Source organism: Cololabis saira, chromosome 21 (assembly GCF_033807715.1).
Source record: "Cololabis saira isolate AMF1-May2022 chromosome 21, fColSai1.1, whole genome shotgun sequence".
NCBI classification, from domain to species: Eukaryota; Metazoa; Chordata; class Actinopteri; order Beloniformes; family Belonidae; genus Cololabis; species Cololabis saira.
Window position 1 is genome coordinate 36934317 of NC_084607.1, and position 14279 is coordinate 36948595.

Genomic DNA, 14279 nt, shown 5'->3' on the forward strand with positions numbered 1-14279 from the left:
TTGACATTACTAAGACTAAATGATATAATCCAGTAGGTTCATGGCTGTGCATTTAAAAACCCTGAACTTACACCAGTTGACCAAATTCACTAGTTAAGTTTTAAGTTAAAGTATAAGATTTTGAGTTTTGGCAGTGTTCAAAATAAACTTCTGATTCCTGCTGTATTGGAGCACATTAGGCACCAGTGCTACTTGTTTTATCCATGAAATACTACAGAGATAAAATGAAATGAAAACTACCCAGTTAGCTTTATTACGTTCTTATTTTTCTGACATTTTCTGCCTTTTCTTTTAGTTAAAACTGTAGCGGGAACAGAGGTTTAGATGAACCTCTGATGTACCGGGTTAGAGGGGGAACATATAGGAGAACGGACCAGAAGAATATAGCGTGGATTGAAAATAAAAATTAAGCACTGAGCTACATGTGTCTCCGTCTGGGCCGTTGCAGACTGCCTGAGCCTGGCATGTTACAAAAACCAAACATATCCGCCGCCTCTTTCTTCTACATTTACGTGCGCGGCGTCAGCGCGTTGTGCCGCATTAAATGTAGTCCGGGCGAAATATCTACTTTGAGCTGCAAAATTAAACGATTCCTCGAGGCAGAGAACATTCCTCGATCATTTTTTTTAATGGAATTATTCGAGGAACCGTTTCAGCCCTACTGCTTTCACATAAAAAAAAGAGACCACCGCCGGGTAGGGCGCTGAGTCGGCACAGAGCCTCCACCTTCTCTCCTATTGGGCACAACTTTCTCTCTTCTCCCTTCTCTCCTATTGGACGTGCCGAGATGTCGTCCCAGCGTGGCACGGTGAAATTAAAAATTGTTCAATTCGGGCAGGCAAGTGTGGCGCAAACTCCGCGGCAGGTGCCCTCTCACCCGCCGCCGAGCTCGGCGGCAGAGCGGTCCGCTCTTGCGCTGCGGTAGCACATACACCGGCGGCGGTCTGCGCTTTGCGCCCTCTAAGTGAAAGGGCTTGTTGTTTTTCCCGATGTACGGAAGAGGAAACTCCTTCCGCGTTCATTTCTGACTAATGAGAGAACAGTTGGTTCATGGCATTTGTTAACAGCTTTGAACCGCTACAGACGGTTGCCTTGTTAACACAAACCCCACAAACGAGAAATGAAACAACTGTATCGATTTAGCCCCTGAATCAGAACAAAACAAAAAGGGCCACAGGTCTGAAAGCACCCTTAAATAAGGATGTAACTTTACAGTGAATGAGGGAAGTGACAATCAGAACAGTCCAGAAGAATGGTGTCTACTTTCACAACCCACACAGTCTCGGATGAAAAAGTTCCCAACTTCTTTCAGGATATTTGTCCGTTTGTGAACATTACTGCTTTCAGTTTGTAGAAGTTACACCTCCTTGATCTGTTATATCCACTTCCTGTTACTACCTTTACAAGGCAGGTTTATGTGGTAAAGCATGCTATAGCACAGGACTGTAAGCTAACAACTATGCAATCACTGAGCTGATAAATAAACAGCACTTCAGAGCAATTTCTTTGAGAATATAATATGGTCCCACGCACACATAAGGATGCAGAAAAACACAGTAGTGCAACCGTCCACCTCCTCCTCTTTTCACACACTCAGGTCAAACTTGGTCAGTGTACCCTCACATTCCTGGAGGAACTGTGAATGCAGGAGAGTGTGTGTGCGTCACTGCAAGCGAGTGTGTGCTCACCAAACAGAAAGAGGGGTTATTCAGTGCAGAGAAGTGATGACTGGGCAGCTGACACATGAAAGAAAGGCAGATAGAAGGAGAAATAAAGAGTCAGAGATGTAGGTCACTTAGCAATTGTCAGTGAGTCATTGCTCTGGCTCAAACCCAAACATGTGCACACACACACACACACACACACACGTTCCTCCTCTCCTTGCCGTTTGTGTGTAAGAGCACTGCCCCTTTTGTTTCTGTGTGTCTCTTCTGTTTTTCCACAGCTGACTGAAGTCCACTTTGCATTTTCCCTCTCATGACTTTCACTTGCTTGTGCAAGGTCCGTGTCACAGTGACATTACCATGTCAACATTACCGTGTCATCACCCCAGGGTCACAGTCTGGCTCTGAGCTCGACTGTCCCCAGCATGTGATGGCACAGTGAAACCACTGTCCAATAACAGAACTAAACTTCTGTCACATTCTGGGTACCACTTTGCACTTTATATCGTTTTCCAAAATCTTGTTAGGGAGGTATGGGAAAACAAACTAAATCTTTCTCTTGAAAACACTAAAGGCTGAATTCTGGTTCTGCGTTAAACCTACTCCGTAGGTTAGCGGCTACGCGGGAGTCTCTGCGTAGCTACGCCGTAGCTACGCCGTAGCCTGACCTGCACCTCCCAAAAAATGGAACTACGACCCAACGCAGACCGAGAGGGCTGTGATTGTTTTGCTTGGTAGCAACGCATTTCCAGTTCCGGTTCGTGAAGCAGTCGTGAACTTTCAGCGCTCTTTTCTTCGTGTGTGATTTTTTTTTTTTGGGTTATTTTGGTTTTTTGCACAATAGTTGTCCTTATCTCTTTGATTCACTGACTGCGTTTCCATGCATCAATAACCCTTTTAAAATCCGAATATTGGCAAAAACCCGAATTTGCACGGCCATGTAAACACCAATAACCCCTTTGAATAACCAGAATTTGCTCATATTCCGGTTTTTAAAAACCCCAATATGAGCCCTGGGTTACTCCTTTTAAAACCTGAATATTGGGTCATGTAAACACCAAACGGAATATCCCCATCAAACGGAACAGGAATTTGTTTTCTGCACATGCTCTGTTCACAAGGAATCCTGGTCTTTTGAGTCCAGGAAGTTCTTATAAACACGGAGAAACAAGACCAGGAGGAGACTAATCACTTCATAAATGTAATGAAGGATATGAACATTTCTGCATTTGTAGACGGTAGAAAGTACCGGGATAGCCAGATTTACAAGAAAAGTTGCGTGAAACAGCATTTGTTTTGAATTTGGATACAGTAAGCAGAAGCAGAAATGACGGGAATTGCGTCATGATGTTCTCCATGCGTCGCTGGTTTGATCCAGATATCCCAAATGATTAATTACCATGTAAACGGAATATTCCCAATGTTTCAGTAACCGGAATGTTAGCAATAACCCAAATTTTGACTGATGGAAACGTAGTCACTGTGACCGGAAAAGCCGGAAGCTAAACAAAGTATCAACTAGTGCTCTGGGGGGTGCTGCACCGCAGAGAAATGGAGTGACGGAGAAGTCTGAAGGGTTCACGACGGCGTCACGGCAACGGCGTAGGCTCTGCGTTGGTTTAACGCAGAACCATAAATCAGGCTTTAGAGCACGGCTGTGGGACTCCAGTCCTTGAGGGCGCTGTCCTGCATGTCCGAGATGTTTCTCTGTTTCAGTACACCATGACACAAGTGGCTGTTCCAATGACAATGAGTTGTGCAGAGCTTGATGGTGACAGAAGAAGTCCATTCATTAGAATCAGGTGTGTTGATGCAAGACGCCTGTGAGCCCAAGCATCTCAGTTTGTTGTCCAGAACCACTCTCTGTGGGAGTTACTTCAAAAACAGCAGGTACTATGAAAAATATTTCCAGCTGTCCGACCAATGAAGAATGACAAAGTGGAGCCGGTTGTTGAACAAAAGCATCACGACCTGGTACACGATCCAAGCCCATCCAAAAACAAGATGTTCGTTACCGCCCTTTAAACCCAAATACTATTCATGAAGGGTTTCTTTTTTCCAACATGGTAACATTTATGTTGACTGACTGAAGACACAATATGCAGCGCAGAATGTTTAATCAGCATTTTTCTACAAACTGAAACTCAAAAGATGACACAACTACCTAAAGATGCTCCAAATATGAAGCATTGTTTATGAATAAACCTCCATTGGTAATTGTCAATTTGTCTTAAGTTGTTTTCTTAATAACCTACATTTTTGTAATACCATTTGTGATCGTTTATAAAATCTGTCTACATGGTAGGGAATCTGTGAGACGTTAAAAAAACCTCTCGAAACTTTTCTTCTTTTTTTCTAACAAAGGTTGAGCTGATATTCTGAAATCCCCTGTCGTGGCAACAGCAACTAACAGCAAAAACATCAAATCCAGAAAAGCAGAAAATCTGGTCGTAAAAGCTGTTAACTAGAAATGTTACTTGGAAAAATCATGTTTGAGAACAGATCTATGCACTAAGAGCTTAGGGGCTTTACACTGGATTTACAGCTAAATGCTACCAGGGACAGGCAGCTCCCGGCCCACTGAGATCATCCGAGTGCTCTGCTCACAGCATCGGCAAAAACATCCACTTCACACGGCGCAGAAAAAACAAACCCTCTCAACAAGCACTGGGACACAAGGACGTGTCCCCTCAAACACAGGAATAAACAGCAGGGGTTTGGACAACAGAGTGGGCTGGAAATGCACTGCATACAGTGAAATAAACTGAAATGTGTCAGTAAAGGACAACATACACCACAGCCAGTACTGGAGATGAGGGGGGATGACATCCCCCCTGAAATAAAAACGGTCCAAATCACCCCCCTGAAATAAAAACGGTCCAAATCTTCCCCCCCTGAAATAAAAACGGTCCAAATCATCCCCCCTGTAAAACTGCCATCCCTCCTTTCCATCCCTTATGTCATTTCATCAATGAATGTGGTTTTACTGCTATTTCAACATTTAGAGTCATCACCAGAAAAATAACACCAGAAAAATAACTTATTTGACAATTTTCACCTGTTTCAAGTAAATTTTCTCTTGAAATAAGTAGAACAATCTGCCAGTGGGACAAGATTTATCTTCTTATTACAAGCAAAAAAATCTTGTTCCACTGGCAGATTTTTCTACTTATTTCAAGTGAAAATCTACTTGAAACAGGTGAAAATTGTTGTTTTTTCCAGTGATGAGTTTTGTTTTAAGTGTAATGAGATTTTCTTACTAAAATGAGACATTTTAACTAGAAATAAGACAAATATTCTTGTTAAGATTGTGAGTTTTTGCAGTGATCCATTTTACTTATCCTGTGAAGGACAGAGTCATATTGATAAGTTCAGAAAAGTGTTTTTTATAGTTGTGTTTTGATGTATTTGATGTAAGCCCAGTGGATATTTAAAGCTTACAGAAGGCTGCATTTAACTGCTGCTATGTCATTCCTGCAGTATTTCTGCAGCTGTTTTGGTCACTGCTCTATTTGTAATATATTATATTATTTGTAATCAGCACAAATTATCTGTCCCCATATGATCAAATCCACCATCCCCCCTGATTTTATTTTACAACTCGAGTACTGACCACAGCTGACTTGTATGAGTGCATTTAAATAATACCAAATAGCAGAAAACTGGGGCTGCATCAATCTGATGTTAACCTATGATCACATGAATCTGGGATCACATAGCGGGGCAGGGACAAGTGATCTGATCTATTCACTTCACTTCTGCATGTGAGGGAGGGAGTGGGGTGTTTGGAGCATCCTATTGGGTCAGAGTCGTCGTAAGAAAAAAAAAAGGAGAAGTCGCCGTAAGAAATAAGGCAGCGAATTACCGGAGAAAAGGTAGATTAACATTTAATTAACAGCTCACGACGAGCTCCCAATCACAAATCGTGAGGTCGCAAGAAAATCAAGCGTGTTTGAAATCCTAGTCTCTCCTCGTGAAGGAATCACACAGTTGAAGCAGCTGCGACCCGATTTGCCTCATCCTTTCACAGAGAGCATGCGCAATCTCTGATGTCACGTCAAAAACTATTATTTGTAGTTTAAGTGTTGCAAATTCACATTACAAATCATGTTTTAATAGCAAAAAAAAGACCGCATTTCCACGTACAGTGCGGGTCGCTGCGTACCCTACGCCGTAGGCTCTGCGTTGTTGTAACGCGGAACCATAAATCAGCCTTACGGCGTACCCTACGCCGTAGGCTCTGCATTGGTTTAACGCGGAACCATAAATCAGCCTTTAGTGTGTGCGCTGTCTGCTGTTCGGAACACTTCCCGCCGAGACAACTTTTGCTGTATGCGTTCTTTGTTGTTTGTAAAAATGATGCGCAGTGCCCACCGAATCAGAAACGGTACATATATTTTGGGATTTTCATTTTTTTTTTTTTTTTTTAATTTCATTTTAAATGATTAGGGTGTAGGAAATTGAGAGAAACAATCTCATTATTGTTTCTATTTGTAGGTGAAGACTGACTTGAGAAACAGGCTGCAGGGGGATCATCTTGCAGCATGTATGCTGCTAAGCATCAATGGGCCACCTCTGGGAGAATTTCCCTACAACAGAGCCTTAGAGCTCTTCTTTAAAAAGCCAAGGAAAATTAAGTGCTCTGAGCCTGGGTGCAAACTTTGTCATTGAGTCTACACAGCCTCATCTAGCTGATGTTTACATGTTATTTATTTAATGTTATTGTTTTTAGTTATTTTTTACATTTTCAACTGGTTAGAGTTGAAGTTGAAGTAACATTTATTTATTGTTCAGGGATAAAAGCCAATAAATAGGTTTTGAAAGTTACATTTGCTGTCAAGTGGTCACTTGTGTACGCCGTACATTTACGCCGCCGCCGCCGCCCCCCCGGGAAGCATATGCCCCCACTGCTGAAAACATTCCTAGAGGAAACACTGGATTCTACATTCTGACGGGGCACTTCTATTTTAACCAGCGCAGCTTTACTATTCTTTACGGCATTTGTTTAGCAGACCTTACAGACCAATTGCATATGAGTTAAGCCATCCCACATGATGCTGCTCAGACAATCAGATCCGTGTAATTAGCTTGAGTCTTTATACAGAGATGAGAGGCACGTAACGGGTGGAAAGGGAAGTTAGCGATAGAGGGAGATGACACGGAGAGAGGAGTGAGCCGGAGACAAGAAGAAAGACGGAGAGACAAGTGAGCGGAAGACAGGCAGAGGACAGAGAGAGACGAGTGAGTGCGAGACAGGGAGACAAGTAATGTAGCTCTCTGAAGGCTGATTTACGGTTCCGCGTTACACCAACGCAGAGCCAAAGGTACGCATCGATGCGCACCGTACGGCGCGCGTCGATGCGTACCCTCGGCTCTGCGTTGGTGTAACACGGAACCGTAATTCAGGCTTAAGAAGAGAAAAGTGGACGGTGAAAATAAAGCTTTCAACCCGGAATGGACAAATTCATCCTTGTTCAGTCTTCCCACTGGGACACAAAACCAGTGTCTCATACGTTCAGAGACGGTGGCGCTCATTAACATGCTAATGTGAAACGCCACTGAGACAAAACACAAGTTTTTCATCAAACATATCCACTCCAAATAAACTGACCATCTTAAAACGTCCTGACCATGTTTGGGTCCAGATACAGCTTTGAAGCAGCTTTCTCCACAATGAACATAATTCAAACTAAATATCGTTTCAGGCTCATCAATGAGCACCTTCACATGTGCATGAGAACCTGACACCATCCAGCCCAGATTTAAGTTCTGACAGGAGAAATTAGAGCTCAGTTCTCTCACTGAACGACAGAAAGTGGGGGCATAAGATTATAAGAGGGGAAGAGAGAGAAACTGTAAAACCGTTTGATTGTTAAGACGAGTTTTTATTCATTTATTATAAAAATGTGTTGAGATAGTTAACAAAGAAAAAAGGGAAATTCAAACTGCTGGTAGATTTTATTTTATTTTTCAAATGCTATTTTATTTCTCTATTTTATTTTTTATTGCAGTCCTTTAACCAAATAAGAGAAAAGAATGTGTAATTCAAGTTACACATGTATACTTCAATGTTAAGTGACAAATATTTTTGAAATGTTCTTTGTTTAATTTAACAGTCAGATGCAGATGTTGATACAGCTATGAGGCTACATGATCAATGATCATTTACGTTTAGGAGCCTCTGCAGCTGTTCTGCAACGGGAGTCAACCTGCTTCGTTGCCTAGTAACGCTGCTGAGAGCACGGGCATATTATTATATATTATGGGATGTATAGAGTTTGTAGCTAGCCAAAAAAAAAATAAAAAATATGGCGGGCGACAGACAACATGATATAAAGAAATGTTTCTGCAGGTCCGTGTGTTTGTGTTTGCATGAGACGCTGCAGGGAAGCATGAAGGAAAACACAGCCCGAGGACACACCAGGCGTCCGCGGGGTCCTAGCGCCAGCCATGTATGAGTGTCTAGGCTGATTTATGGTTCTGCGGTACACAAACGACGTAGGGTGCGTGGAGACACGCACCGTACGTGCGCGTCGCCGTGTACCCTACGCTGTAGGCTCTGCGTTGTTGTACCGCGGACCATAAATCAGCCTTTACCGTCGCTGACACCGGTCCGACTGGTGACCCAGTAAAAAACAACGCATTTAAACATCTGGCTGGGATCCCAAATGGCTTAATAACCATAAATACAGCCGTTGGTTGTACCACACTCCCCATGGTAAATTTCCAATTTGTTGTTTAGCTTACATTTTTGTTCTGATTGAGCTTTTTTTTTTTTGGTAAGCAATAATGATGAAAATAACACAGACAATAGATTTCCAGTAGAACCACTAAAGGTTCATTTTTCTCCCAGTCAAATGCATGTAACTCTGTTATAACCAAACAGGAAAAAAAATCTTCTACAATGTTTAAATTATTTATAACTGATATAATCTCAATTGTGAATAGGGATGTTTTGTGGCATATGCCGTCAGCACAAGCAGCCGTTAAAAGAGGGCCATCCCAGAGGGTTTTCATAGAGATCCCTCTGAAATATCTAGAAAAGATGCTCAATGCTCATATGGGTCAGACCTTTCAGGCCCATGACACTTTGGTTAAAGGTTAGATTAAATCTTATTATTTCATTGAAGTGATATCATTCCGCAATATAGGCCTACAATGATTTTTAATGTAAAACTTTGTTATATTGCTACATGTCCAATATGCCGTCCCACGCGCCTCGTCTGTTTAGGATTTTTTCGGTGGGTACCACCGGGCCTGAAAAACATTCTAGGGGAAACACTGTATATATATATTTTTTATGATGTTCTGGACCTCCGCTTGAGTAAATTTTCTCTAACTGGACCTCTTAAGGTTTTAGTTGAATACCCCTGCTCTAAAGCCTGATTTAAGGTTCTGCGTTAAACCAATGCAGAGCCTACACCGTTGCCGTGATGCCGTCGTGAACCTTCGTTCTTCTCCATCACTCCATTTCTCCGCGGTGCAGTACCCCCCAGAGCGCTAGTTGATACTTTGTTTAGCTTCTGGCTTTTCCGGTCACAGTGAATCAAAGAGATAAGGACAACTATTGTTCAAAAAACCAAACAACGCAAAAGAAAAAAAAATCACACACACACGAAGAAAAGAGCGCTGAAAGTTCACGACTGCTTCACGAACCGGAACCGTAAATGCGTTGCTACCAAGTAAACCAATCACAGCCCTCTCGGTCTGCGTTGGGTCTGAGTCGCCTCCACGCGTAGTTCCATTTTTTGGGAGGTGCAGATCAGGCTACGGAGAGACTCCCGCGTAGCCACGTACCCTACGGAGTAGGCTCTGCGTTGATTTAACGCAGAACCATTGTTGCCGTTGTCAATTTGCTTAAACTAATCAAACACAATCATTCCCGTTCACCTTTTCCTCAAACACTAAGTGTTTAATGAGCGTGTCTTCTAAAGACACAAGAAATTATACATTTTCTTGTGTCATCAACTTCAAGCAGTAGAAGGGAACTATTGAAATGTTTTGCTCAGAGGGACCCGTAAAGAGATTATCTCACTTTTACCAAACTGGCATCCCATCTCCTCGTCTGTCGTCATTTTCTTGAGTCTTTTATAGGAGTGAACAAACAAACCAATTCAAATCGATACTGCACCTTGAAATAACACTACTAGTAAATGACAAAGGCTAAGTCTGCTCAACATCCTGCAACAAGGCTCACTAGTTTTGCACTGAACCGTCCCCGTCTCCTTTTCGTGCATGCACTACTTAATGTAACGGCACATGAAACGTGGGAGCGTTGCGTGTGCACGTAGCAGGAGCAAAGAGCTAACCTGGAAGGTTTCACTGATCATAGACCTAATTATTGTTGGACAGACGATCTGAAACGTCCCCCTTTAGGTTTTCTGAAGAGCAGTTTTTCCTGTCTCTTTTTTCTTGTAATGCGGGGCGCCATGTTGTAAATGGGCAAACAGGCACGAGAAGACGACTGGAACGCGCCCACCTACTGTCCATCAACGTTAGCCGTGGCCACCTACTGTCCATCAATGTTAGCCGTGGCCACCTAGTGTCCATCAACCTTAGCCGTGGCCACCTACCGTCCATCAACGTTAGCCGTGGCCACCTACCGTCCATCAACGTTAGCCGTGGCCACCTACCGTCCATCAACGTTAGCCGTGGCCACCTACCGTCCATCAACGTTAGCCGTGGCCACCTACTGTCCATCAATGTTAGCCGTGGCCACCTAGTGTCCATCAACCTTAGCCGTGGCCACCTACCGTCCATCAACGTTAGCCGTGGCCACCTACCGTCCATCAACGTTAGCTGTGGCCACCTACCGTCCATCAACGTTAGCCGTGGCCACCTACCGTCCATCAACGTTAGCCGTGGCCACCTACTGTCCATCAACCTTAGCCGTGGCCACCTACTGTCCATCAATGTTAGCCGTGGCCACCTGCTCCACCAGCCCACCCTCCATGGAGGAGCTGCTGGGGAACATTTACAGCACAATATTCCTTCAGATCTCGTTTTGGTGATGAAACCAGACATGACCGCTGCTTTTATGTGTCCGGTGGGTACAAGCCAATGTTGCCAGATACTGAAAACCAAATTATCGTACCCCTGTTTTTGTGTTTGAGACTTCGAAAATACCATATTACACATAAAATTATTGTACACTACAACAGCGGCAAATGAGAAGCAAGTTTGCTGATGGCATGGGGCTAAGGAGGTGTGTCTGTGAGAGAAAAAGTTAGGATAAAATAAATAAAACGTGCCAAAAAACACCAGATCAATTACAAACAAAGACTATGCAGTATTTGATTCCAAGTCAGACATACAGCAGCAATGAACGGGACCTCGCGAGTGCAATATTCACCAATAAAAGTCAAGGACTCAAAACGAAGTCCGATGACACCACCCACGACTCTCTATGTCAAACCATTCAAAGGTTATGGTAGAAAATAGGATCTATCAAATATGGACCAATCAGATGAAGGGGGGGGGGGCCCGGTATGTTCAGTCTCCAAACATCAATGATATAGAACTGGAGTCAGCTGCCATGCAGTGGTTCAGACTGGGAGATCTGTGCACCCCAATATTAAAGACCCCCAAGATTCAGCTCTGCTCTCATATAATGTACCAACAAAACTGCACATGTGGTCTCTTGGAAAATTTGTGGGGAACAACAAAATAACCTAAAGAACAGGACAAAAGCCAAAGTGTACAAAGAGTATTAGGGCCATGCAGGAGAAAAAATATTTGAGGGGAAGATTTTTTTTTTATTTTTTTTTTTTATAAATTGTACACTTTTTTTCCAACATTTTGACTTTTTTTCTCGAAATTGTACTTCGACATTAATCTCGACATTTCCAAAAAATCTTCCTCCTCTAAAATATTATTTTTATTTTTCTCCTGCCTGGCCCTGATACTCTTCCATAAAGGTGACTCACATAAAAAGCTACTGTAATTATAAAAAGGGAAAAAGAGTTGTGGGTCAACAGATACATGGGTCAATGACAAATAAGGATTTTCAACAGGTCAAAAAAAGAATATCTATTGCAGTAGTTCAAACATTAAGAATGTTGTGCACACATAAATTCATATAAACATTTTAAATTAAGTGATTTCAGAGTTTTTTGTCGAGATGATTTGGCACTAGCCTTAAAAAAGGTCATGTGGTGCAACCATGATTCATATTAAAATAAATTAATTTCCTTAACATGTTTTTTTTTACAAGTTTTCAGTATTATAAAAAAATGTTTTTTTTAATGGCCGCGCCACATGATATTTCATAAAATGGACATCAGTCAAACTTTGTTTGTATATTATGATGGAAATATAAATACAAATGTGTTGCAATCTTACACACTACAAGACATTTCGGAAATCATGCCAGATTGGACAAAAGATTGATTTAAAAACATTTAGAGTGATTTCAAAAAAAGTTTTCAAAATAAGAGACCTGGTGGGACGGTCGCACCACATGACATTTTGACGCTTAAAACAACAACAAAATCCCAAATAACTAGTATTTTTTGTAAAATTCAAGTGAGCCTATATGTGGGACAGGTAGGTCATATATATGGTATTTTTTATCCATTTAAACCTTTTTTGAATTGAAAAAAAATCTGTTTTTCAGAAAATATAGGCATCACGTCATTGACCCACATGTGTTACAGCTGGCGCTGGGGAAGGATGCGGAAGAGTATCAGGGCCAGGCAGGAGAAAAATAAAAATAATATTTTAGAGGAGGAAGATTTTTTTTTTCATTATGCACTTCGAGCAAAAAGTCGAAATGTCGGGAAAAAAGTCAAAATGTCGTGAATAAAGTTGAAATGTTGAGAAAAAAGTCGAAATGTTGAGAAAAAAGTCAAAATGTTGAGAAAAAAGTCAAAATGTTGAGAAAAAAGTCAAAATGTTGAGAAAAAAGTCAAAATGTTGAGAAAAAAGTCGAAATGCAGAGAAAAAAGTCGAAATGCAGAGAAAAAAGTCGAAAAACAGAGAAAAAAGTCGAAATGCAGAGAAAAAAGTCGAAAAACAGAGAAAAAAGTCGAAATGCAGAGAAAAAAAGTCAAAATGTTGAGAAAAAAGGCGAAATTTCGACTTTATTTCATGAAATTTCGACTTTATTCTTGAAATTGTATTTCAACATTAATCTCGACATTTCGACTTTTTTCTCGACAATACGACTTTTTTCTCGAAGTGCACAATAAAAAAAAAAATCTTCCACCCTCAAATATTTTTTCTCCCCTAATACTCTTCCGTAGAAGGATGCTTTCATCCCCACAACCTGAAAAAAAGGTATTATAATTATTTTATCAAACTACTACCAGTGCCCAGGAAATGCCTGCAGTCCTGCGGGCATTTCCTCCACGTTCAAACAGACAACCATGCAGGCTTCACTCACAGTGGCTGGAGCCGCTCCAGCGCCGCCCGGCCACCAGCGAGCCGCCGAGCGGCCGCGGCAGCGCCCCCATCCCGGGCCCGAGCAGCCCCCTGTCCGGCCCGAGCAGCCCCCTGTCCGGCCCCAGCCCCGGGGGCCGGTGGTAGTAGTCCCCGCTGAGGAAGGAGCCCGGGCCGGGGCTGGCTCCGGGGCTCAGGCTCTCGTACATCCCTCCCGGAGACGGCGCGGAGGCGGAGCAGAGACGGGGGTTCCGGAGAACGCGGCTCCGCGGGGGCTGCCGGTCCCCGGCCCCGGAGACCGGCAGCCCCCGCGGAGCCAAGTCCTCCTTTGTGTCGCTGTCCGCGGGGTTAAATGACACCGGGAACAGCAGCGTCGTGGAGCCGCTACCAGTGTCACGCAGCTCGCCGCCGAACCGTCACTGCAAAAACACCGAAATGCCGGTCCACACGGTCCCAGCCGAGCCGAGCCAGCCGGGACTGGAGCTTCGCCGGGACTGGAGCCGCTGGAGTCCGAGGGGGGAGCACTTCCGGCGGGGGAAGTGTCGGCGAGGTTTCCGCTGCTGAGCTGGTGTGTGGAGCTCTGGTTCAGACAGCAGTGTCCTATTGTAACCTCTGCTGTTGCACCCGCTGGCCCCGCTACACCCGCCCTCTCCCTCTCTTCCTCTTTCCCTCCCTCTCTTTCTCTGTCTATATCTCCCTCTGTCTATCTCCCCCTCCCTCTCTCTCTATCTCTCTCTCCCTCTCCCTCCCTCCCTCTCCCTCTATCTCCCTCTCCCTCCCTCTCTCTCTGTCTATCTCTCTCTCTCCCTCTATCTGTCTCTGTCTCTCCCTCCTCTCTCTCTCTCCCTCCCTCTATCTCTCTTTCCCTCTATCTCTCCCTCCCTCTCTCGCTCTCTATGTCCCTCCTCCTCTCTCTCTTTCCCTCTTCCTTCCTCAATCACTACCTCCCTCCTTCTCCCTCCCTCCCTCGCTGTCTTGCTCTCCCTCCTTCTCTCTCCCTCTCTCTCGCCCCCTCCCTCCCCCTCTCTCTCTCTCTCTCTCTCTCTCTCTCACTCCTTCTCTCTCCCTATCTCTCGCCCCTCCCTCCCTCCCTCCTTCTCTCTCCCTCTCTCTCGCCCCCTCCCTCCCCCTCTCTCTCTCTCTCTCTCTCTCTCTCTCACTCCTTCTCTCTCCCTATCTCTCGCCCCTCCCTCCCTCCCTCCTTCTCTCTCCCTCTCTCTCGCCCCCTCCCTCCCT

At 43.8% G+C, this 14279-nt stretch overlaps 1 protein-coding gene across 1 annotated transcript in view; it reads right to left on the minus strand.

Moving 5' to 3' along the window:
• Positions 1 to 13317, minus strand: part of rarab (retinoic acid receptor, alpha b) — a 45912-nt gene extending 32595 nt beyond the window's left edge. Inside the window, exon 1 of the mRNA XM_061711612.1 lies at positions 13048 to 13317. Coding sequence (XP_061567596.1) covers positions 13048 to 13252 — 205 coding nt within the window. The 5' untranslated portion in view covers positions 13253 to 13317. The remainder of the gene's footprint in view (positions 1 to 13047) is intronic.
• Between the last annotated feature and the right edge of the window lie 962 nt (positions 13318 to 14279).